The sequence below is a fragment of the Theropithecus gelada genome, chromosome 5 (assembly GCF_003255815.1).
Source record: "Theropithecus gelada isolate Dixy chromosome 5, Tgel_1.0, whole genome shotgun sequence".
Lineage (NCBI taxonomy): Eukaryota > Metazoa > Chordata > Mammalia > Primates > Cercopithecidae > Theropithecus > Theropithecus gelada.
In genome coordinates this window covers 182071950-182097769 of record NC_037672.1, presented here as the reverse complement: position 1 = coordinate 182097769, position 25820 = coordinate 182071950, and the positions used below count along the sequence as shown (strand labels likewise).

At 40.1% G+C, this 25820-nt stretch overlaps 1 protein-coding gene across 4 annotated transcripts in view; it reads left to right on the top strand.

Moving 5' to 3' along the window:
- Window positions 1–25820, top strand: part of CFAP97 (cilia and flagella associated protein 97) — a 46916-nt gene that overhangs the window by 14268 nt on the left and 6828 nt on the right. For 3 of the 4 annotated variants that reach the window (XM_025386625.1, XM_025386623.1, XM_025386624.1), the window contains exons 2-3: window positions 772–1832; window positions 15963–16228. In XM_025386625.1, the coding sequence (XP_025242410.1) occupies window positions 788–1832; window positions 15963–16228 (1311 nt within the window). In that variant the 5' untranslated portion in view covers window positions 772–787. Of the gene's footprint in view, window positions 1–771; window positions 1833–15962; window positions 16229–21681; window positions 22997–25820 lie in introns of those variants that run through there. The other variant, XM_025386626.1, reaches the window with a different exon arrangement.

The following is a 25820-nucleotide window of genomic DNA, read 5'->3' as shown; positions in this document are numbered from 1 at the left end:
TCCTATGAGATTTTTCTTCTTTTCCTTTCTTTTATTTTTTTGACTTTTATTCTCAAGGGAGGTGACCTATGAGATTTTTTTTAACTCTATCCTTTCTTATTCTAAACTCTAATTGTATTTAATTTGTATATTTTTTGGGTTTTTGTTTTTGTTTGTTGTTGTTGAGACAGAGTGTCGCTCTGTCACCAGGCTGGAGTGCAGTGGTGTGATCTCTGCTCACTGCAACCTCCACTTCCTGGCTTCAAGCAATTCTGCCTCAGCTTCCCGAGTAGCTGGGACTACAGGCATGCGCCATCACGCCCAGCTAATTTTTGTATTTTTGGTAGAAACGGAGTTTCACCACGTTGGCCAGGATGGTCTCGATCTCTTGGCCTGGTGATCCGCCCGCCTTGGCCTCCCAAAGTGTTGGGATTACAGGCGTGAGCCACCGCGCCCAGCCTTTTTCTTTGTTTCATTGTACTTAATTTATAGAAGGCAGATTATCCTTAAGGTTCGCTTAGGTATCCGTGTTTGTGACATCCCTGCCTTGATGATCTGTTATTTTCTTATGAACTTAACTATGGGACTTTTTTATTTTTCAAATAATTGGTAGAACTTGTTACTCATACAACCCATCATCACTTCACTGAGTTACTTTTTTGTTGTTGTTTTTATAATGTTTCTTTTTATATATTAACCACACTTGTCAGTTTGGGAAAATAATTATTGTATACAAATGGAAAGTATTTGGAAATAACTCTTTAGTCTGATGTTTACATTTTTTTTTTGCAGATATATTTTTGCCATCATGGATCAGTTTGGAGATATATTAGAAGGTGAAGTCGACCATTCTTTCTTTGACAGTGACTTTGAAGAAGGAAGGAAATGTGAAACTAACTCAGTTTTTGACAAGCAAAATGATGACCCGAAGGAAAGAATAGATAAAGATACAAAAAATGTGAACCCGAACACTGGAATGCAAACAACAGAAAATTATCTTACTGAGAAGGGAAATGAAAGAAACCTGAAACTTCCCCCAGAACAGCCTGTAGAGAACAATGTTACACAAAGTGTAAGTTCTTTCTCATTGCCAGCCTCTTCAAGATCAAAAAAATTGTGTGATGTTACAACAGGACTTAAAATACACGTGTCCATCCCAAGTAGAATTCCCAAAATTGTAAAAGAAGGTGAAGATGATTACTACACAGATGGAGAGGAAAGCAGTGATGATGGGAAGAAATACCATGCCAAGTCCAAGTCTGCCAAACCATCTACCAACGTTAAAAAAAGCATAAGGAAAAAGTATTGCAAAGTTAGCTCCTCTTCCTCCTCCTCTTTATCTTCCTCATCTTCAAGTTCAAGCACAGATTGTTTAGATGCAGGGTCTGATAGCCATCTATCTGATTCGTCTCCATCATCCAAGAAACATGTATCTGGTGTAACCCTCCTGTCACCAAAACAGAAGTATAAGTCAGAAATAAAATCAACAGAAACACAGCCTTCAAGTACGACACCAAAATGTGGCCACTACCCTGAGGAGTCTGAAGATACTGTGACGGACGTAAGTCCCTTATCAACTCCAGACATTAGCCCTCTCCAGTCTTTTGAACTGGGCATAGCAAATGATCAAAAAGTGAAAGTTGAAAAGCAAGAAAATGTGAGCCAAGAAATATATGAAGATGTTGAGGATTTGAAAAATAATTCAAAATATTTGAAATCAGCCAAAAAAGGGAAAGAAAAACATGAGCCTGGTCTGTCCTCAAAGTCGTCTTCAGTGTTAGACTCCAGTTTGGAGCACAGACATAAACAAAAAGTCTTACATGACACAATGGATCTGAACCATCTTTTGAAAGGTAATTTTCTTTTCCTCTTAAAGTATGTGTATTTATATATGGAGCGTAAATATTAAATGCTATGAATTTGCATTGATCTAGTAGTTAATTTTTTATTGTTGGGAAAAATTGATATTATTAGTAACTTTACCAAATACTGTATTTTACCATAAAAATATTTCGAATATATTTGTATTATTTGGTATAGTAGTTTGTATTTGTATAATACATATTTTATTTTAGTGCCTTACAAACTCAGAATGCCTAAAGAAAACAGGTGAATAAGATAAATGAGAGATGGGGAGCCACATGTTTTTCCGCTTGCGATAGAGACACGGGCATGTTTCGCTTTCTTCTGCACGACAGGCAGCAGCGCTCAGGCTAACACCCGATGTGGTGTCCTCATATCAGGGACAGAGGCAAGAATGCTGGCAAATGAGAGAACTCAGAGCAAACTAAAGAGGACTCTTCAGACTTTTAAGTTAGAGGCTAAAGAGCGTTACTTACAAATAATTACCACATTGATGAAAAACATTAAGTTGCTTTAAGATATAAGGTATTTTTGAATTAGAATAGCCTTTTTGCTTTGTTTCTGTATCAATTTATTATTATTTATATTTAGTTTGAAAGTAACAATTTTCCAGTTCAAATAAAAGCAATTTCAAAGTTTTATCTTTGGACTAGTTAATAGAACTAATAATACTGGGTAGGTTTTAGGTCAGTTGATGATAAAGTTTTTAAATTGTAAATAGAATTCTCTTCCTTTGTTTGAAATGTTAAAGTCTTTAGCTAGATAAATTACATATGGTAGCAATGTAAGGGCATAAATACCTTGTTAGTAGAACATGGTCAAATTGACAAAGTGTATTTAGGAGTAGTTCACACTTGATGTTCCCTCTTTTGTAGGTTTTGTTTTTTGCTTTTGAGACAAGGTCTTTCTCTGTCATCCAGGCTGGAGTGAAGTCACATGACCACAGCTCACTGCAGCCTTGACCTCCTGGGCTTAAGTAATCCTCCTGCCTCAGCTTCCTGAGTACCTAGGACCACAGTCATGCCCCACCACACCTGGCTAATATTTTTTATTTTTGTAGAGATGAGGTTTCACTATGTTGCACAGGCTGCCTCAAACTCCTGGCCTCAAGCAAACCTCCTACCTCAGCCTCCCAAAGGGCTGGGGTTACGGGTGCATGCCACTGCATCTGGCACTTTTGTAGGCATTTTTTCCCCCTTTCTCTGATTGTACCTATTGATTGTTTAGAGTCTCTGAAAAATCACACTCTTAGTGTTGGCCATCACCATCTAGTGGCTAAGCCTCCATCCCATAAATCTTTCCTAATAAATGCTTATTCAGCCTCTTAGAACTTTCGGCATTAAAGAGTTTTCTGTTCATGCCCTCAATTCCTCCCATAAGAACTAAAGTGATCTTTTACAAAGTAAATTTAAAAAAAAAAAAAAAAGGGAAATCAGTCCTACTAGTTTCCACTCTTCAGTGACTTACTCTTATATTAAAACAACACCTAGCCAGGAGCGGTGGCTCACACCTATAATCCCAGCACCTTTGGAGGTGGAGGTGGGCAGATCACTTGAGGTCAGGAGTTTGAGAGCAGCCTGGCCAACGTGACAAAACCCCATCTCTACAAATAATACAAAAAATTAGCCGAGTGTGGTGGCACACGCCTGTATTCTCAGGTACTCGGGAGGCTGAGGCATGAGAATTGCTTGAGCCTGGGAGGCGGAGGTTGCAGTAAGCTAAGATTGCACCACTGCACTCCAGCCTGGATGACAGAGCGAGACTCCCATCTCAAAAAAAAAAAAAAAAAATGTATCTATGTGTGTATATATATATGAAGCCAGGCATAGCGGCACATGCCTATAATCCCAGCTACTTTGAAGGCTGAGGCCAGAGCCAGAGGGTCCCTTGAGTCCCACCTAGGCAACATAGTGAAACCCATATATTATTATTAAAATAATAATAATAGCAGCCGGGCATGGTGCTCATGCCTGTAATCCCAGCACTTTGGGAGGCTGAGGCAGGCAGATCACGAGGTAAAGAAATCGAAACCATCCTGGCCAACCTGGTGAAACCCTGTCTCTACTAAAAATACAAAAATTAGCCAGGCGTGGTAGCGGGTGCCTATAGTCCCAGCTACTCAGGGGGCTGAGGCAGGAGAATAGCTTGAACCTGGGAGGCGGAGATTGCAGTGAGCAGAGATCGTGCCACTGCACTGCACTAAAATCGTGTTGCACTCCAGCCTGGCAACAGAGCGAGACTCCGTCTCAAAAAAATGATAATAATATCTAAATTCCTTATTGTTGCCTAACAGACTCTCATCCCAGGCAGTGCATTAATATCACCTAGAGAACTCTTAAAACAAATACTGATGCCCAGGCTCTGCCCACAGGGATTCCGATGCATTTGGTCTAGTATGCTGTTAAGATTGATGAGAACTGTTGCTCTACGTTGTATGGATATTGCTGGCCTTTTGGACCTGATGTCGTATTACTGTGCTCCAGTCACACTTCTTGTTGCCGCTACTGTTGTAAGGACACTCCAGGTTTTTTCCCAGTGGTGGGGCACTTGCATTGCCGTGGCTCTTTTGCTTTGCACAGGGCTCTGCTTCTACCTGTGTCTCAAGTCTCTCCGTTTATACACCACTGCCTCACAGAGCCTTTTTCCAGGCATCCATCTTTGGGAGCTTTTACACACCTCTCTGTGTCGCAAAAGCGTGTTTCCCTCCATCGAGATAGTTACCGGACCCTGAAATTAGTGTAGTTTGTTTGCTCGTGTGTCCCATTGGAGTGAACGAAGGTACGATCTTATTTCTTGTTGGAATTCCCAAATATAGGCACATAATAGACAGTATTTGTAGACTGAAGGGACTGTCAGGAAGCGGCTTCTGTTGCTCAGCTCTGCTGGTTAGGAAATGTATTTCATATGTTTCGGGGAAATTTGCTTCTGTAACAGTTGCCCATTCCTGTTAAATTTGCCGTCTGAAATACATAGAAAAAGTCTGTGCATCCTTCTGCATTATAATCTTTAAGAAGTTTGATGAATATTCTCCCCTGGGTAAAATCTCTAATTTTTAATCAAGCCATCTGAGGTAACAATTTTCACTTTTTTCTTCTAATTCTTATGGCCACTTCCCAGTCTGTGTGTTCATTAATTAAGCTAGAGCATACGATTTGCTAGGTGGATGCTTCACTGGGTTGATAGACAGTAGGCTACAGCTGTCTCCTGCTCTTCTGGATTTCCGGCACCAACCTCAAGTGTGCTAACATAACTTTCAAACATTTTGATCATAGGACCCTTTTACATTCGGAAAAGTTATTGAGGATTCTGAAGAGCTTTTGTTTATATAGGCTATAGCTTATATCCATAAATATTTACCATATTAGAAATTAAACATTTTAAAAATAGTTGTTTAATAGTAGTAATAAACTCATTATATAGTTGCCATATAATGTAAGTAACATATGTCATGAAAAAGCTGTATGTCCAAAAAATCAGTGATTTTTGCTAATCACTAGTGTCTGGTTTAATAGAACATAGCTGGATTCTCAAATCACCTTCTGCTTATAATCTATTATAATCTATATATCATTGGCTGAAGGATATACAGAAAATCTGGCATATACAAAATGTGGTTCAGAAATGAAGGAGTATTTTAATAACCTTTTCCGTTAATTGTGGATTTTTTTTTATACCACAAGTCGTATTTTCTGTTTCCTTTTTTTTTTTTTTTGAGACAGTCTCACTCTGTCGCCCAGGCTGCAGTGCAGTGGTGCGAGCTCGGGTCACTGCAACCTCTGCCTCCCAGGTTGAAGCGATTCTCCCGCCTCAGCCTCCCGAGTAGCTGGGATTACAGCTGCCCTCCCCCAAACCCAGTTAATTTTTGTATTTTTAGTAGAGATGGGGTTTCACCATGTTGGTCAGGCTGGTCTGGAACTCCTGACCTCAGGTGATCTGCCTGCCTTGGCCTCTCAAAGTGCTGGGATTACATGTGTAAGCCACCTCGCCCAGCTCACAAGCAGTAGTTTCTTAGATGTTGCAATATGAAATCTGAAATTAATCTCAATTAACTTTTAATTGTGAATTTCAGAGTCTGTTACATTAAAACATATTGATATTTCTCTTTTTTTTTTTTTTTTACTATTATACTTTAAGTTCTAGGGTACATGTGCATAATGTGCAGGTTTGTTACATATGTATACTTGTGCTATGTTGGTGTGCTGCACCCATCAACTCGTCAGCACCCATCAACTCATCATTTACATCAGGTATAACTCCCAATGCAATCCCTCCCCCCTCCCCCCTCCCCATGATGGGCCCCGGTGTGTGATGTTCCCCTTCCCAAGTCCAAGTGATCTCATTGTTCAGTTCCCACCTATGAGTGAGAACATGCAGTGTTTGGTTTTCTGTTCTTGCGATAGTTTGCTGAGAATGATGGTTTCCAACTGCATCCAAGTCCCTACAAAGGACACAAACTCATCCTTTTTTATGGCTGCATAGTATTCCATGGTGTATATGTGCCACATTTTCTTAATCCAGTCTGTCACTGATGGACACTTGGGTTGATTCCAAGTCTTTGCTATTGTGAATAGTGCTGCAATGAACATATGTGTGCATGTGTCTTTATAGCAGCATGATTTATAATCCTTTGGGTATATACCCAGTAAAGGGATGACTGGGTCATATGGTACTTCTAGTTCTAGATCCTTGAGGAATCGCCATACTGTTTTCCATAATGGTTGAACTAGTTTACAGTCCCACCAACAGTGTAAAAGTGTTCCTATTTCTCCACATCCTCTCCAGCACATGTTGTTTCCTGACTTTTTAATGATTGCCATTCTAACTGGTGTGAGATGGTATCTCATTGTGGTTTTGATTTGCATTTCTCTGATGGCCAGTGATGACGAGCATTTTTTCATGTGTCTGTTGGCTGTATGTATGTCTTCTTTTGAGAAATGTCTGTTCATATCCTTTGCCCACTTTTTGATGGGGTTGTTTTTTTCTTGTAAATTTGTTTGAGTTCTTTGTAGGTTCTGGATATTAGCCCTTTGTCAGATGGGTAGATTGCAGAAATTTTATCCCATTCTGTAGGTTGCCTGTTCACTCTGATGGTAGTTTCTTTTGCTGTGCAGAAGCTCTTTAGTTTAATTAGATCCCATTTGTCAATTTTGGCTTTTGTTGCCATTGCTTTTGGTGTTTTAGACATGAAGTCCTTGGCCATGCCTATGTCCTGAATGGTATTACCTAGGTTTTCTTCTAGGGTTTTTATGGTATTAAGTCTAACATTTAAGTCTCTAATCCATTTGAATTAATTTTCGTATAAGGAGTAAGGAAAGGATCCAGTTTCAGCTTTCTACTTATGGCTAGCCAATTTTCCCAGCACCATTTATTAAATAGGGAATCCTTTCCCCATTTCACGTTTTTCTCAGGTTTGTCAAAGATCAGATGGCTGTAGATGTGTGGTATTATTTCTGAGGACTCTGTTCTGTTCCATTGGTCTAACATTGATATTTCTTGATTGAGTTTTAATGTGTATTTTACTTAGGCATGGTTTTGTAATGTGACATATTGGGTATTTGAAAAATATTGTTTCACTGAGCTTACAAATGTTGGCAGGCCAGGCACAGTGGCTATGCCTGTCATCCCAGCACTTTGGGAGGCAGAGGTAGGCAGATCACTTGGGCCCAGGAGTTTGAGACCAGCCTAAGCAACATGATGAAACCCTATCTCTACAAAAAATACAAAAATTACCTAGGCATGGTGGTGTGTGATTCTGTAGTCCCAGCTACTGGGGGAGGTTGAGATAGGAGGATCACTTGAGCCAGGGAGTTGGAGGTTGCGGTGAACTGAGATCATGCTACTCCATTCCAACCTAGAAGACAGAGCAAGACGCTGTCTCAAAAAAAAAAAAAAAAAAAAAAGTTGGTAAATTTCAGAATACATTATATAGAAATCATAGTTGTTTATATCACTACCAGCCTCATCAGAAAGCTCTTGAAAAGCTGTCAAACTCATGGTGGCAGATACAAGTTTACCTAAAATACTATTTTTTGCTGAAAAGCTTAAATTTTATTATTGGTAATAAATACTGTCAACTGTTTTCCTCGAAGTGACAGAGTTGTGCTTTAAAATTATATTCGTAATGCAAAAATTGGATAGTGGTTGAAATTAAATCATAAAATTTCATGAGATAATGCAGATTGCTCACTAATATTGTATAATAACATCTATCTTGATATATTTGGTTTTTTTCTTGTGCGTCAAACTTCTATTGCTGCATTGCTCTTCCTTCATAATTCTTACTGTGATTTCTGTGCGTTGAACCCATTTCCCGTTCAGAAAAAAAAGGTGCAGCTCACTGCCAGCACTCATTTCTTGGGGCAAATGGGAAATGTGTTAAAAAGTGGCAGCCTATTGTTTGGCATTAAAAAATATTGTTCTTATAAGATTAGGTTAAAAAATGGATTGAAGAGAGAAATGTTCTAGAAGATAAATTAAAATGTTTAATATGTCTAGTGGGCTTTATTTTTTAAATATGGGCTTGTTTGACTAAAGCATAATTTTTATTTTTAAGGGGACACTTCCATTTTTTAAAATGTTGTAAGTACTATTGGATCCCACAGATTATAAACCCCACTGTACCCTAGGAAAGAGCATAAAAAACGAGCATACAAAAGGAAGGTGTTGTTTCAGCCAATCAAAAAAAGCTTCTTACAGGAAGGAAACACTGGACTCTTAGAATTGTCAAGTTTTAAAAAACCGTCTAATAGAAAATAGTCTGATTTCTGGGCTTTTTGTTCAGGGTCATCAGTGATTATCCAGGATTTTGAATACAAGAAAGGAATTCTGAATGAAACAATGTTTCTCATATAACAGGCCGCCCAAAGATAGAATAGGCTTCAGGGTTGACTGAGTGGCTCAAAACGTCATCAGGGACCTACTTTCCAGCACTGTTCCTCCAGCCCTGGTGGTGGCTTCATTCTTACGCTGCGAGGAGATGTCTGCAGCTGTGTTCAGTGTTCACCTTCAGACACAACAGTGTCCAGAGGAAGAGACACTGTCTGTTCTCTGACTCTTGGAATGGAGAAAACTTCTTAAAGAAGTGTGGCCCAGTTAGCTTCCACTTAGGTCTCCTTGTCCAGAGCTGGTTACACTTCCATTCCCGAACCAGGCGTTGGTAGGGAAATGGGATTATCCGGGGCCAAGCAGGCTCATCCTGGAAGCCAGGGATCTGTGAAGTAGGAGGAAAATAGATGTGCAGTAATTGGGCAGCCAACTTTGTCCAACAGAGCTTCTCAAACTTCAGTATGCAGATGGTTAAGCCAGGGATACTGTTAAAATGCAGATTCGGGTTCAGTAAAACTAAGGTAAGAGCTAAATCGGCATTTCTAACCAGCTGCTACTGGTGATACCCGTGTTGCAGATCCAGGGACCTTGGTCTGAATATCAAGACAGTCAGTAAACTATTTGGTTCGATTGAAAATAAAGCATTCTTCACTCTTCCTATCTAACCCATTTCTGAAACTTAATTGGATATAGAGAACCTAAATCTTTTTAACTTTTAAATAAGAAAAATAATCCTAACCCAAACTCTGAACAGTTCCCCAGTTATAATTAAATTGAAATACTGTTGAAAAACATTGAACACAGATGCTGAGCTAAAATGTAGAAGGGAAGCTTTATTCATAGTAGTGCATAGAAGAGATTTGCCAGCAGGTGGCGCTCGGGGCTTTTTAAGGCACAGGAACAAACATGGCATTTTGCCAGTTGGTACATCTGTTATTGGAGTCCATAACATAAAAATCCACCAAGGATTCTTTATAATAATAAAGCATTTTAAACACTAATTATGACTGTCAGTCTGTTACATAAGGTATTGCCATCATTTTTCAAAATTATTCATGCTCGATTTACACAGTGAAGCATTTCAAATCCAAAATTCTTTTCCTGTGTTTTCTTTATTTTCCACCATATAACTGCAACTGTGGTCACGGTAGGTGGGTATGTATGCAGAGCCAGGCTTGTGCCTTTTCTGCATTCATCTCTAAATATACTTTATCACTTCTAACTTCTACTAAATAAGCTTTTCTAGGCTGCTTTGGTTTACCTAATTTCTTCACTGCCTTTTCCACTTCCTGGAACGTAAATCCACTGAGTGTGGGGAGGATAATGGTGAAGACGACACGTGAGCCTGTCAGAGCACGGCTGAGGCAGGAATGCAGCATGTTCTCTGCATCTTTTCAGTTTAAACATTTTCACGGACTTCAGTACAGAGGTTCGGTAAACCAGTTTACTGCTAGTGAATACTGAGTAAAAAATTTGCAAATTAACAGCCATATTAGGTGAGCGTTCAGACAATGAGGGATACCTGTATAGCCAACCACATCAACATTTATTGGTTTAAAAGAACTTTTTTTTCTTTTTTTTGAGGCAGAGTCTTGCTCTGTCACCCAGGCTGGAGTGCAGTGGCGCAATCTAGGCTCACTGCAGCCTCCACCTCCCGGGTTCAAGCGATTCTCCTGCCTCAGCCTCCTGAGTTGCTGGGATTACAGGCCCAGCTAATTTTTGTATTTTTAGTAGAGATGGAGTTTCATCTTATTGGCCAGGCTGGTCGTGAACTCCTGACCTCAGGTGATCCGCCTGTCCCAGCCTCCCAAAGTGTTGGGATTACAGGTGTGAGCCACCACGCCCAGCCCTTTTGTGGTTTATGAAATAGAAATTTGAACTATAAAATATTAAACCTATGAAACAAAGATTAATAAAAGAATGTAAAATTAAATCTACCAGTATAGGGCATGGAATGATGAAACAGTGTTGAACCAAGGTAAAGACAGTTTTGAAAGTGGAATAAAATTTAGGCTTCTGGGTGTTAACGACATGATCACAAACAAGCCAGCAACTGTTCTGAGCTTCGGGCACTCTATTTGTGGGAGGAGATTGTTGATATATGTTGCTAGGGTCCATTCTAACTTCAGAGTTCTTCGGGTTCTGTGAGAAATAGTGGAAGAAGGGAAGATCGTTGCAGACTGGCAGTATTAGATACGGGACTTTAAAGTGGATCTTGAAAGATTAGTCGAATTTCTGAATATTCAACCTCTTTTAGCTCAAGGGTGGCTGAGTTGGGGAATTTTCCACCTCTGTGCAAAGCTGCCTTTGCTATGTCAATGTCAAAAAATGGTTGGAATTAGATCCTTGATCTTGAGCTGTGTAAATCCCTGAATAGGCAGAAAGGGCATTAAACAAATGGAGTAGTAAACAGAAGTTTAGACATCAAGTTATGGCATGAATCTCACCTATTTGGAGAGCATTGAAGAAGTTGACCACACTAGATTCGAAGGTATGTTTCCTATTTTGTATAGGTAAAATTAGGTCTCTTTAAAAAGAATCTGAAACAGCAAAATTTAAAACATTTTAGAAATACGTTGCCTCAAAGTCTACTATGTAGACTATGAAATAATCACTACAGGATGTATTTTGAGAAGAAAAATAAATATAAGAAATGGGATTAAAGAAGCATTGGTGAGCAAAGAAACTGGTTAAATTTTTTGCTAAAATGATACCAATGTGTGAGGGATTGAAGTGCCTTGTTTAAGGGGAAGATACAGACCGTGTTATGCTCTGTAAGAAGGGAGATGCCTGGCCGGGCGTGGTGGCTCATGCCTGTAATCCCAGCACTTTGGGAGGCCGAGGCGGGTGGATCACCTGAGGTCGGCAGTTCAAGACCAGCCTGACCAACATGGAGAAACCCCATCTCTACTAAAAATACAAAATTAGCCAGGCATGGTGGCACAGGCCTGTAATCCCAGCTACTTGGGAGGCTGAGGTACAAGAATCGCTTGAACCCGGGAGGCGGAGGTTGCGGTGAGCTGAGATCGCGCCACTGCACTCCAGCCTGGGCAAAAAAGAGCGAAACTCCGTCTCAAAAAAAAAAAAAAAAAAAGAAGGGAGATGCCCATACTGAGATTAGCTATCAGCACGTCCTGCCTGGCAGCACACTTTATCCTTTCTTCCTGGCAAACTGCAGGAAATCTCAATACCCCCAACACACTACCAAGTATTGCCAAACATTTAAGAAAAGCAAAAGCCAACAGAGAGGCACCAGACTCGTAGCTGAAGAGTGTAATACTTCAGAGTCTTAAAAGAGCAAGCTTGATGCTTTTAGGATCTTCGAGGACAAAACTGTTTTCACTAACAAGACTATCCCGGCTGGGCACGGTGGCTCATCCCTGTGATCCCAGTACTTTGAGAGGATGAGGCAGGCGGATCACCTGAGGTCGGGAGTTCGAGACCAGGCTGACCAACATGGAGAAACCCTGTCTCTACTAAAAATACAAAATTAGCTGGGCGTGGTGGCACATGCTTGTAATCCCAGCTACTAGGGAGGCTGAGGCAGGAGAATCGCTTGAACCTGGGAAGCGGAGGTTGCAGTGAGCCGAGATCACGCCATTGCACTCCAGCCTGGGCAACAAGAGCAAAACTCCATCTCAAAAAAAAAAAAAAAAAAAAAAAAGACTATGACTATGCCTTAATTTGCTTTTTATATATTTATTTATATTTATTTTTATTTTTTTGAGACAGAGTCTCACTCTGTTGCTCAGGCTGGAGTGCAGTAGTGTGATCTCTGCTCACTGCAACCTCCACCTCCCGGGTTCAAGCAATTCTCATGCCTCAGCCTCCCCAGTAACTGGGATTACAGGCATGTGCCACCACGCCTAGCTAATTTTTGTATTTTTGTAGTATTTTTGTCTGCAGACAAAAGTCTGCAGTGACAAGGTTTTAAGCCAGGCATTAAAGACTTGCACAACCATTAAACTCTGCCACTCGCTAGCTTTTTAAAATAAAAATGTTATGTTCACATATAATTGGTTTATTATTTTTAGAGGAATTAATAGCTTTAAAACACTTAATTTCTAGCAAGGTAACTATTGGTAAATGTAACCCACATACACATTCTTTGGGGTCCTCAGTCTTTAGGGGGGTGTTAAGGGGTCCTGAGGTCTAGGGGAATGGAATTAGAATAGGTGATCAGACTATTCATAATGCTGCAAACTTTTAGAGAAAATCTTAGAGAAAAAATTTGTAAACTCAGTCAGTCTTCCAAAATAGAAAAGAATGAGAAAAAACAGTAACAAAACTTTAGTTAAAGATTACAGAAAAAGAGTGCAAACAATGCAAGTGGGTGGCTGGGTGATTTTAACTTATCAGAATATCAGAGCACATTTAAAAAACCCAGAAGTATTAGCCTTAAAAATGAAGGAAATTCTGACATAATGCTACATGGGTGAACCTTGAGGACATGATGCTGAGTGAAATAAAGCAGTCTCAAAAAGACAAGTGCTGTATGATTATGTCAGATGCTTGGAGTGGTTGAAATTATAGAGACAAAGAATGGTGGCTTCCAGAGGCTAAGGGAAGGGAGCAATGGGGAGTCAGTGTTTAATGGATACAGAATTTGTTTTACACAATGGAAGGAGTTTTGGAAATGGTTGGTGGTGATGGTTACACAATATGAATATATTCAGTACCACTGAACTGTATACTTACAAATGGTTAACGTAGTAAATTTTGTGTTCTATGTGTTTTGCCACAATAAAAAAATAAAACACTAGCCCTGTCTGATAGGGTTTCTGTTATGCTAAGTATGAGTGCTCAGTATATGCCAACAGAATTGGGAAAAAAAGTAAACAAAATTCAGCCTAAAAAGATATTTAAAATAGTATAGGAAGAATGAAAATAAGGGATAGAAAAATATATGCCAGGCATATCTCCTTTAACAAAGAGAGAGTAAAACTTACCAATCTATTAATATACAAAATAGAACTCAAGATGTGAAAATCACTAAAAGAGATAGAGAAGGGTGTTTTACGTTAGTAAATGGGTCAAATACACCAAAAAGATAAAAGTCATTGATTTGAAATGTGTGATAAAGGCAAAACAGAACTGGAAAATAACATTTGGGAAGCCACATCACCATGGAAACATTGATAATCAATTTTAACCAGTAACAACAAAAATTTGCATCTGCTCATGGGATGCTCTTGGCCACAGGTATTTTGTCACACAATGATTTTTTAAAAGTGATGAACTAATCAGTTACTACTGCTACGTGACAGATTACCCCAACACTTAGGGAATAGAGAGACCCAAAGGTAGAGGTGATTCAGTGACCGGGACTACAGTCAGCCCGGTGCTGTGTACTCACATCAGGTGCCTGGGCTTGGTACAACCTGAAGACCAGAACCCAAGGGCCCACATGGGGTTCTGCATGTGGCCTGGCTTCCTCATGTGTCAGCCTTGGGGTAGTTGGACTTCTTCCATGGTGGCTCAGGATTCTAAGCACGTGTGTTCCAGGAAACAAGGCAGAGACCTCACTGCCTTTTATGACCTAGCCTCAAAAGTCACATAGCATCATTTCTTTCATGCTCTATTGGTTGAAATGGTCATAAACCCTCCCAGATTTAACACAAAAGGGCATAAACCCCTACTTCTTACTGGGAGGAGTGTCAAATACTGTAAATTATAATAATCCTTAATTTAAATATTTTATATTTTAAAATCTCTTCAGTCCAACTTCTGGCCACAGATTTATTAACATTCTTCCCATATGCAAAAATGCATTCGCGCTTTCCACAGATTCCCCTACCTGGAGATCTGGGATGTAAATCAGGTCCAGCAGCAGCTGAGATTCCTCAGGTGTGGTTTCTTAGCTACAGCTCTTTGAGAATCTCCTGGGAAAGGCTAGGGATGAGGCACAGTTTTACTTTTAAACCCTGTAAGTCTTGGCTCTTTTATATTCTTTGTAAATTTTGTTTGAAAACTGGCCAGTTCTTTTTATTATTTTTTTAGTTCACTTCTCTTTGTCCGTTCTTATTGTGGGTAAAGTAGACCACTGGTACCTTCAGCGTTCTGCTTGGAGCTCTGCTCGGCCAGATCTACCAGTGCAGTTGTTAGTTTTTCCATTTCCCTTAACAACACAAGCACAGTGTTGCTAAACATTTTGCCATTTCATCGTCTGAGACTTCATCAACAGCCTTCTCTAGGCCCTTGCAGCTCTGCTGGCCACCAGGTCCCAAAGCAGGTCCCGAAGCTGGTACTAAGTTTGTTCCAGGAGCACCTCATTTCCTGTGCCATGGTTAGGCACTTTGATCCTGGCCTTTGAGTCTTTGCAGGCTGCTGCTTCACACAACTAAGTTTTGTGGTGATGTGTTAGCAGAGCAGCAGTAACTAATATAAAACAGAGAACATTTCCATCATCCTAGAAAATGTGCTTCATGCCCCCCTTTGATCAAAACCCACCCTTCAGCCTGGTACAGTGGCTCATGTCTGTAATCCCAGCACTTTGCGGGGTCGAGGTGGGTGGATCACCTGAGGTCAGGAGTTCAAGACCAGTCTGGCCAACATGATGAAGCTCCCATCTCTACTAAAAATACAAAAATTAGCCGGGCTTGGTGGCGGATGCCTATAATCCCAGCTACTCAGGAGGCTGAGGGACAGAGCAAGACCCTGTCTCAAAAAAAAAAAAAAAAAAAAGACAAAAACCGTTAGAGAAAAATAGCTTATTATTAATTTCCTTTAGAATTGAATTTTAAAGGGCTTATAGATAAATTAATCTAGAAGTCTTGCTCTACAAAAGGAACCTGGTGAGCATAAAATACTAAGCTACGTCTAATTTTTTCTGACAAAGTTGTAATCCAGATGTCATTAGTATTATTTCATACATACTTTTTCATGTATGAATACATATTTTTAAGGGTTAAAGCATGTACCACCGGGCCGGGCACAGTGGCTCACGCCTGTAATCCCAGCACTTTGGGAGGCTGAGGTGGATGGTTCACCTGAGGTCAGGAGTTCAAGACCAGCCTGGCCAACATGGTAAAACCCCATCCTTACTAAAAATACAAAAATTAGCCAGGCGTGGTGGCAGATGCCTGTAATCCCAGCTACTCTGGAGGCTGAGGCAGGAGAATCGTTTGAACCCAGGAGGGGGAGGTTGCAGTGAGCTGAGATTGCGCCATTGCCCTCCAGCCTGGGCAACAAGAGGGAAACTCCGTCTCAAAAGAAAGGGGAGGAGGAAGAAAAAGCATGTACCGCATACTTACTTTGTTTGACCATTTTCTCTTTTTTTTTGTTCTTTTCTGTAGCTTTTCTGCAATTAGATAAAAAAGGACCACAAAAGCATCACGTTGATCAACCTTCAGTAGCACCTGGGAAAAACTACTCTTTCACAAGAGAAGAGGTGAGACAGATCGATCGGGAAAATCAGAGGCTTTTGAAAGAACTGTCAAGACAGGCGGAAAAGCCAGGAAGCAAAAGTACAATTCCTAGATCAACTGATCATCCCCCAAAGTTATATCACAGTGCTCTCAACAGACAGAGGGAACAACAAAGGATTGAGAGAGAAAACTTAGTAAGTAACTAAAATAGTCATCAAAGAAAATGTGTTTGCACTGGTTTGTACGTCCAGCTTACAGGAAACCTAAATACAGCCAAATATTCAAACTTCATTACATAAAAGCAGGTACAGTATGTGTGGTATGAAACATATGATGTGCTGTAAGTCTGGAAGATACAATATGTATTTTTATCCAGGAAACTATATATTAAGAGACCACTGGCTAGATGCAGTGGGTCACAGCTATAATTCTAGCACTCTGGGAGGCTGAGGTGAGCAGCTTGCTTAAGGCAAGGAGTTTGAGACCAGATTGTGCAATCTGGCAAAACCCCAGCTCTACCAAAAATGCAGAAATTAACTGGGCATGGTGGCACACACCCGTGATCCCAGATACTTGGGAGGCTGAGGTGGGAGGAGCATCTGAACCCGACTGGCGTAGGTTACAGGGAGCCGAGATTCTACCAGTGGACTCCAGCCTGGGCAACAGAGCCAGACTCCATCTCAAAAAAAGAAAAAAAGAAAAAAAACAAAAAAGAGAGAGAGAAAGAGACCATTAAAGGAAAATACTGAAAGTTCCATTATTTATTTGCCTAGATCAGTTAAATCACTACAGTGGAACAGGAAGTGGTATCCAAGGGTCAGATACAGTGTTTCTTCTGTGAAGTATTCAGTCACTAGTGAAATCTCTTTTACTTTATTGTGTCCCGGAAAGCTAAAATAAATTGTGTATCACTTATTTTAAAGGATCAGTGTATCTCCAATAGGCCAAATTGTTAGTCTGCTACTTAAATGTATGAAACATTGATTGGTATAAATCATATAGTTTGATATTCTAAGAAAATAAAAATGGGAACTGTTGAAAATCTTCACATTTAAAATTATTATAGCATATTTTCTTCATAAGATTTAGTTTATAATAATTGCTGATATTTACTGAGCTTTTACTAAACACTAGGCACTCTTTTCTGAGTATCTTCCATGTAATAACTTATTGAATCCTGACAACAATTCTCTGAAGTAGGTAACTATTTTTATCCACATCTTACGACGAAAAAACTGAGCTCAGACAGGTTAAATATTTAGCACAGAGCTACTAAGTATGCTGCTGAGCCAAGATTTTAAACCCGGGTAGTCTCTTAAACTAGAATTAGACCCTTAATGAACACATAAACTCAGAGCTAAAATAATTAGAAAGCTATTAAAATTATTAAGACCATTTTCAAAATTAACCCTCCTTATGTGTCATTACCAGTGTTTTCCTACGTAACCATATGCTTCCCTAAACTTGTAACAACTCCTTTGTACATTTCTTTATTACCATACTAACCCCAAGATTTGGGAAGCTAGGATTACCATTTATAAAAACTAGTAGTCTTGAACCCTTCAAGAGGATTACCCTGCACATGGCAAGGAACAGATAACTAAGCTAGGTGAAATGAGGTCGGTGGGAGCTGAGATAGATGATAGCGTTCCACATACTACCCTCGCAATATTCAAGATTCGTTCATGTTTCATGGAAATTTGAAATTCCCATATGTCGCAAACATTTGGGATTACTTCCTTTGTTCTCAGTCTCGCACCTGTCTCTGGGCTGATCTCATTTAATCAACAGTTACATTGTGCATACTATTTTACAAGTGTCAGGCGTTTCAGGCAAATCCTGATAGCAATCTTACAGTTACTGTAGTTACAGAAGAGTAAAAGAGACACTGGGTGGGGCACAGGAACTTACTCAGGGTCACACAGCTAGCAGGTGTCAGAGCCCAGGTGCAAATCCAGGTTGCCTAGCTTTGGGGTTACCTTTTTTATTAACCAGCTTTATTGAGATAATTCACAGACTATTACCCATTTAAAGTGTGCACATTCAATGGTTTTTGGTATATTATTAAGTTGTAGTAATGTATATATAACTTAAAATTTTCCATTTTAACAATTTTTAAGTGTATAATTCAGTGGCATTAAGCATATCCACAGTGTTGGGCAACCGTCACTACCATCTATTTCTAAAGCATTTTCATCACTTCATACAGATGCTGTGCTTATTAAACAGCTCTCCTTTCCCCACCCGCTCATCCTCTGAGGGCGTCTAGTCTACTTTCTGTCTCTACGAATTTGGCTCTTCTAAATATTTCATATGAGTAGAACCGTATCTGGTTTATTTCACTTAAAATGTTTTCACATTTCATCTATATTGTAGCATGTATCAGAACCTAATTCCTTTTTATGGCTGAATACTATTCCATTGTAGGTGTAGACCTAAGCTACAGTGAATAATACTGAAGTGAATGTTGGCAACTATCTGTTCATGTCCCTGCTTTTAGTTCCTTAGGGTGTACACATAGAGTAGAATTCCTGGGTCATATGGTAATTTTCTGTTTAGCTTTTTAAGGAACCTGGGTTTACTTTTTTTTTTTTTTTTTTTTTTTTTAAGAGGTGGAGTCTCACTCGTTGCCAGGCTGGAGTGCAGTGGCGCGATCTCGGCTCACTGCAACCTCTGCCTCCCAGGTTCAAGCGATTCTCCTGCCTCAGCCTCCTGAGTAGCTGGGACTGCAGGTGCATGAGCCACCACACCTGGCTAATTTTTTGTATTTTTAGTAGAGATGGGGTTTCACCGTGTTAGCCAGGATGGTCTCAATCTCCTGACTACATGATCCTCCCTCTTATTCCTCCCAAAATGCTGTGATTACAGGCATGAGCCACTGCACCCATTGACTTTGATTATTTTTCTATTTAAAAAATCCTATTAGTCCAGGCCTGATGACTCATGCCTGTAATATAAATATAATTATTTATATTGAGCCCATTTGACAGTCTTAAATATTACCTTCCTGACCAGAAGTATGGTCTTAACCATACTTCAAGCCTTCTCATACTTAACGTTAAAAAAAAAAAAGAGCCACATTCGCTCTTTGAGTGTGAGCTGATACTTTTTTTTTTTTTTTTTTGGTAGAGATGAGATCTCACTTTGTTGCCCAGACTGGTCTCAGACTCCTGACCTCAGGCAGTCCTTCCACCTTAGCCTCCTAAAGTGCTAGGATTACAGGCGTGAGCTACTGCACCCAGGCTGATAAACTTTTTAATCTGTTTGCTAAACTGTTAATATTTAAAATATACATGCATGTGTTCAGCACACACAGACACACTTTTGTAGTTATTTCTGTGTTAGATATACTGCAAAACAGAATTCATTCCTTTATATTTTTTATGATTTATATTCCTTCATTTGCTCTTATCTCCAGTGACAGAGAACAATTCAGGTGGCTAACAGACATGATGACTGAAGCATTTCTGTTCTGGCACTCTTACCTCAGTGTGTTAGCAATTCAGAGGCTATTTAGATGGAAATAATCCCAGACAAAGAAGTAGCGTTGTGCAGAAAAGGTAGAGAAGGAAGGCAACGATTGTATGAAACTGACTTCTGTGCTCTACAGTTAAAAGCATACTGTTCATCTGTCCTTCTGATGAGGTTCAAGATCATCATTATTTGTTTCAATAGGTAGATATTATCCTTCCTCTCATTAAACATTGCATCCAAACAAAAATTAAGGGAATAAAAATTATTCTAGCTTATTAGCCTAGCTTATTAGCAGATTTTAAATTCAGAGAAATGAAAATTTTATCCAATAGACAATGTTTTTATCCAGTAGATAACTTTATCAGTAGAGAGCCTCAATGATCATTATAATTTAAATAATATTAGAATTTTATTACTTGTAAAAAGGGGAGTAATGTTTTAATTCATGAATTCTGAAATATTATTTTTTGCCAGGTACAGTGGCTTACACCTGTAATCCCAGCATTTTTGGGAGGCCAGGGCGGGAGGGTTGCCTGAGCCCAGAAGTTCAAGACCAGCATGGTCAACATTGTGAGATTCCATCTCTACAAAAAATAAAAAATTAGCCAGGCGTGGTGGCGCATGGCTGTAATCCCAGCTGCTCCGGAAGCTCAGGAGGAGGATCGCTTGGTCCTGGGAGGTCAAGGCTGCAGAGAGCCGTGATCACTCCACCTCCACCTCCTGCGTTCAAGTGATCGTTCAGCCTGGGTGACAGAGCAAGACCCTATCTCAAAAAAAAAAAAAAGAAAGACTCTTGTTGAACCATATCTCTTTCTTTTCATTTGAACTTTTTTCCGAAAGAGCACAAGAACAATCTTAACAGAAGGAGAGGTGTTTAAAGATACTTGGTTTATGGTTTCACTTTACCCTCTAAGAAGAAGTGAGATTATTTCATTCTTTTGAATGCGTGTCAGTTTCCTCAGGTGTGAAAGAATGTTGAGGGGAGAGAAGTAATTCAAGCAAAGTTATGGAGGAAGTAAGATTCCTAGAGGAATGCAGTATCAGGGTTGGAGCCTAAAGTTAACTAAATGGAGTTAACTTACTTTCTTTTTTTTTTACTTTCTAAGATTATGTATGTAAATAAAATAGTCCTTAGTTATTTTGTTGGTCTTGTTTTGGGGGAAGTTTTTTGTTGGCTTTTGGAGATGAGGTCTTGCTGTGTTACCCAGGCTGAACTCCTGGGCTTAAGTGATCCTCCCAGCTCAGCCTCCTGAGTAGCTGGGACTTATAAGCATGTGACACCCTGCCTAGCTTATTAGCAAATTTTAAATTCAGAGAAACGAAAATAAATAGGCAATATAGTCTACCCCATCTTTTCATGTACAAAAATTTAAACGAACAAAAAATAATGTATTAAAGATTTCTGCAGCTGTTAGCATAATTTTTCCAGTTAGGAGTTCTTGTGTTTTATTTTATTTTAAAAATAAAAGGCATGTATGAATTTAGAAACTTAAGGCAGTTCTTTTTTTTTTTTTTTTTTTGAGACAAGGTCTCGCTTTGTCACCCAGGCTGGAGTACAGTGGCACAATCTTGGCTCACTACAACCTCTGCCTTGCGAGTTCAACCTATTCTCCTGCCTCAGCGCCCTGAGTAGCTGAGATCACAGGCATGTGCCACCACCCCTGGCTAATTTTTGTATTTTTAGTAGAGACACGGTTTCACAGTGTTGGCCAGGCTGTTCTCAAACTCCTGACCTCTGGTGAACTACTGGCCTCAGCATCTCAAAGTGCTGGGGTTACAGGCGTGAGCCACCACACCTGGCCTAAGGCAGTTCTTAAAAACATTCAATGAAAAATAGGCCGGGGCCGGTGGATCACCTGAGGTCAGGAATTCGAGACTAGCCTGGGCAACACGGTGAAACCCATCTCTACTAAAAATACAAAAAATTAGCCGGGTGTGGTAGTGGGCGCCTGTAATCCCAGGGCTCCTGTAATCCCACTTACTCAGGAGGCTGAGGCAGGAGAATCACTTGAACCCGGGAGGCAGAGGTTGCAGTGAGCCAAGATATTCGCCTGGGCAACAAGAGCAAAACTCCATCTCAATAAATAAATAGATAAATAATAAAATTCTCCTCTTCTGTGCTTTATCTGCTGGTATACAGGAGTAACTTTATTTTATTTATTTATTTATTTAGATGATCTCACTCTGTCACCCAGGCTGGAGTGCAGTGATGTGATCTTGGCTCCTTGCAACCTCCACCTCCTGGGTTCAAGTGATTCCCCTGCCTCAGCCTCCTGAGTAGCTGGGACTACAGGCTTACGCCACCACACCCAGCTAATTTTTGTATTTTTAGTGGAGATGGTATTGCCATGTTAGCCAGGCTGGTCTCAAGCTCCTGACCTCAAGTGATCCATGCGCCTCAGCTTCCCAAAGTGCAAGGATTACAGGTGTGAGCCACTGTGCCTGGCCTATAGGAGTAACTTCAGAACTCTTATACAGAATAATTAAAGGGAGATTGTGATAAATTGTCACAAAAATGAAGATTTATAGCAAGTCTCATACCTACTATGAATATCAGTCTGCTGATTACCAGTACTTTTGTTCTAAGATCTTGAAATAATGTATAGTGTACTTTATTTGGGTGTCCTTCTTTTCTGGATAGGGTCTGTTATCTCCTTCCATTGAAGAAAGCCAGCTAATGATAACTCTGTGGCTCCCGCTGTTGAAATGTAGAGAACAGTTGTCTTGATTCTCCCTGTGTGGGGGACAGTTGTTACTTTTTAGTGTCCTTACAAGGTCTTTGCTTCATCATTCTAGAAACACTAAAGCAACTCTCGTCTGCCAATGGCTGCAGAAATCATTAAGACATTATTTATTTGTTTAAATTTGTTTAAACATCAAAAGATGGGCTAGGTTAATTTTTTTTCTGAAGAGAATAATTCTGGTTATAAAATAAATATTTGGACAAGTGTATTTGTTCATTTTCCTACTGCTATAAAGATACTACCTGAGACTGGGTAATTTATAAATGAAAGAGGTTTAATTGACTGACAGTTCTGCAAGGTTGGAGAAGTCTCAGGAAACTTAGAATCATGCTGGAAGGCAAAGCAGAAGCAAGGCACGTCTTCCATGGTGGCAGGACAGAGAGGGAGCACAGGGGAAACTACCGCTTTTAAGCCTCGGATCTCGTGAGAACTCCGTCACTATCACGAGAACAGCATAGGGAAACCACCCCCATGATCCAGCCACCTCCCACCAGGTCCCCCCTCCACACGTGGGGATTCCAATTCGGGATGAGATTTGGGTGGGGACACAGAGTCAGACCATATCAATAGGTATATAATGCAGTATTGTTAACTATAGTCAACATGCCGTACATTAGATCTCCAGAACTTACTCATCTGGCACGACTGGAACTTTGTGTCTCGGGTACGTGACATTTGCTAAGAGACTAGATCTTATGGGTTCTCACCACACATGTAAATAAAAATGGTAACCCTGTGAGATGATGGATGTGTGAGTAGCTCAAGGGTGATCATTTCAACATGTATACATATATCAAAACTTCAAGTTATTTACCTTAATATATATAATTACCCAAAATTGCACTTTTTTTTTTTTTTTTTTTTGAGACAGAGTCTTGCTCTTGTTGCCCAGGCTGGAGTACAGTGGCACAATCTCGGCTCACTGCAATCTCCAGCTCCTGGGTTCAAGCAATTCTCCTGCCTCAGCCTCCCGAGTAGCTGGGATTACAGGTGCCCACTAATTTTTGTATTTTTGTACAATGCCCCACTAATTTTTGCATTTTTAGTAGAGATGGGATTTCGCCATGTTGGCCAGGCTGGTCTCAAACTCCTGACCTCAGATGATCTGCCTGCCTCAGCCTCCCAAAGTGCTGGGATCGCAGGCGTGAGCCACCGCACCCAGCCAAAAAATGCAGTTTCTAAAACAAAAAATGCGGACGAACTCTTTTGGGATTCATTATTAGAACCTGATTTGAGTGGCAGTTCTAAGATTTTGTAAACCATACATTACCATTCTCATTGTTTTTTAATCCATTAAATATTTAATGTCTGTTAGGAGCAATGTAAAGAAGGAATATAAGGCCGAGACGGGCGGATCACGAGGTCAGGAGATCGAGACTATCCTGGCTAACACGGTGAAACCCTGTCTACTAAAAAATACAAAAAAAAACTAGCCGGGCGAGGTGGCGGATGCCTGTAGTCCCAGCTACTCGGGAGGCTGAGGCAGAATGGCATAAACCCGGGAGGCGGAGCTTGCAGTAAGCTGAGATCCGGCCACTGCACCCCAGCCTGGGGGACAGAGCGAAACTCTGTCTCAAAAAAAAAAAAGAAGGAATATAAAATACTCCCCTAACTATCATGTACTTTAAAACTTAGCTGGAAGATAATACTGTTGTTGCATGTCAAACAACTAGAAAATACAGCAATATTAACAATATCACTAATTTTAATAAGTTCTTTTTTTTTTTTTTTCTGAGAAGGAGTCTCACTCTGTCACCCAGGCTGGAGTGCAGTGGCACAGTCTCGGCTCACTGCAACCTCCACCTTCTGGGTTCAAGTGATTCTCATGCCTCAGCCTCCTGAGTAGCTGGAACTGTAGACGCCTGCCACCACACTGGGCTAATTTTTTTTCTATTTTTAGTAGAGATGGGGTTTCACTGTATTGGCCCGGCTGGTCTCGAACTCCTGACCTCAAGTAATCTGCCTGCCTCAGCCTTGCAAAGTATTGGGATTATGGGGTGAGCCACCACGCCCAGCCTTAATAAGTTTTTGCTAGATACTAGGCACTATTTTAAGCACTTTAGATGCATTATATCACTTAATTACTAAAAACTAACTCTGAGGTTATTTCATTATTAATATCCCTGTCATGGAATTTGATCAAGGACACAATCAGTGGCAGAGCCAAGTGTTAAGCCCAAATCTTTCTGACTATATACCTTACATTTATTATCACTGTATTAGAATTGTTACAGCATTTTGAATTTTTTTTTTTTTTTTTTAAATAAGGTCTTGCTCTGTCACCCAGGCTGGAGTCTAGTGGTGTGATCATGACTCACTGCAGCCTCGACCTCCTGGACTCAAGCCATTCTCCTCTGCCTCTTGGGTAGCTTGGATCACAGGCACGTACAACCATGCCCGGCTAATTTTTGTATTTTTTGGAAGAGACGGGGTCTCGCCATGTTGCCTAGGGAGGTCTTGAACTCCTGGGCTCAGACAATCCTCCTGCCTTGGCCTCCCAAAATGCTGGGACCACAGATGTGAGCCACTGCACCCAACCTGAACTATTGTTTTTTAAGTTTTACGTAAGAGTTCTAAATTGATGACTAAATTAAAATGCATACACTTTTGATTTTGGGGCTTACACCAGGGGTGTCCACTCTTTTGGCTTCCCTCGGCCACATTGGAAGAAAAAAAATTGTCTAGGGCCATACATAAAATACGCTAACCATAGCTGATGAGGTAAAAAAAGAAATTGCCAAAAAAATAAATCTCATAATGTTTTAAGAAAGTTTATGAATTTGTGCTGGGCCGCATTCAAAGCCATCCTGAGCCGCATGCAGCCTGCAGGCCACAGGTCGGACAAGGTTGGTTTACACCTTAAAATTTAGGGTAATCAACACTTTGTATTTTGACATTATTTCTATAGACAAGAGTTATTTCTCAAATCCTTTAGCTTTTGTTTAGCTTGTTATATTCATGTAACACTCAGATGGACACATGGTATTGTTCCGTGTGATTTGGGTACATGAGCCGAATCATTTCTCTCTTATTTCCCTAAGTTTCTGCTTGTAAACTTGATAATTGATGTATCAGACTCCAGAATGGGTTTACTTTTTGCATTATTGTACAATTATTTCAAAGTTGACTTTGATCACATCTATATTGTTTTATATCTGATGAATAAGTATTGTAATTATCTTAAAATTTGTAAAAGAAAAAATACTCATCCAACCAAATAAACAAACTTAGGACATTAGGAGTTTAATAGACATTGAGACTTCTACCAGCAAAAAAGCAAAATTGAAAGATAACTGAAAATACCAGGTCTTCTGTCTTGTCCTTTCTACCCTGCACAGCGCAGTGCGTGGTTAATAGGATAATCAGACAGAACGGCAGATGCACTCTGCTAGTGAAAGACACTGAAGATGTGACCCCAGGAAGTTCCAGTACAGTTATAAACTGCAGGTAGAGAAGATACAATTTCAGGAGGTTTGGACACCGGAATCACACAGCTTCTCTGTCCACAATGCAAGAAAGAGGATATGATGGAAGACCGTGGACTTTACAGTCAGGTGGAATCACGTTC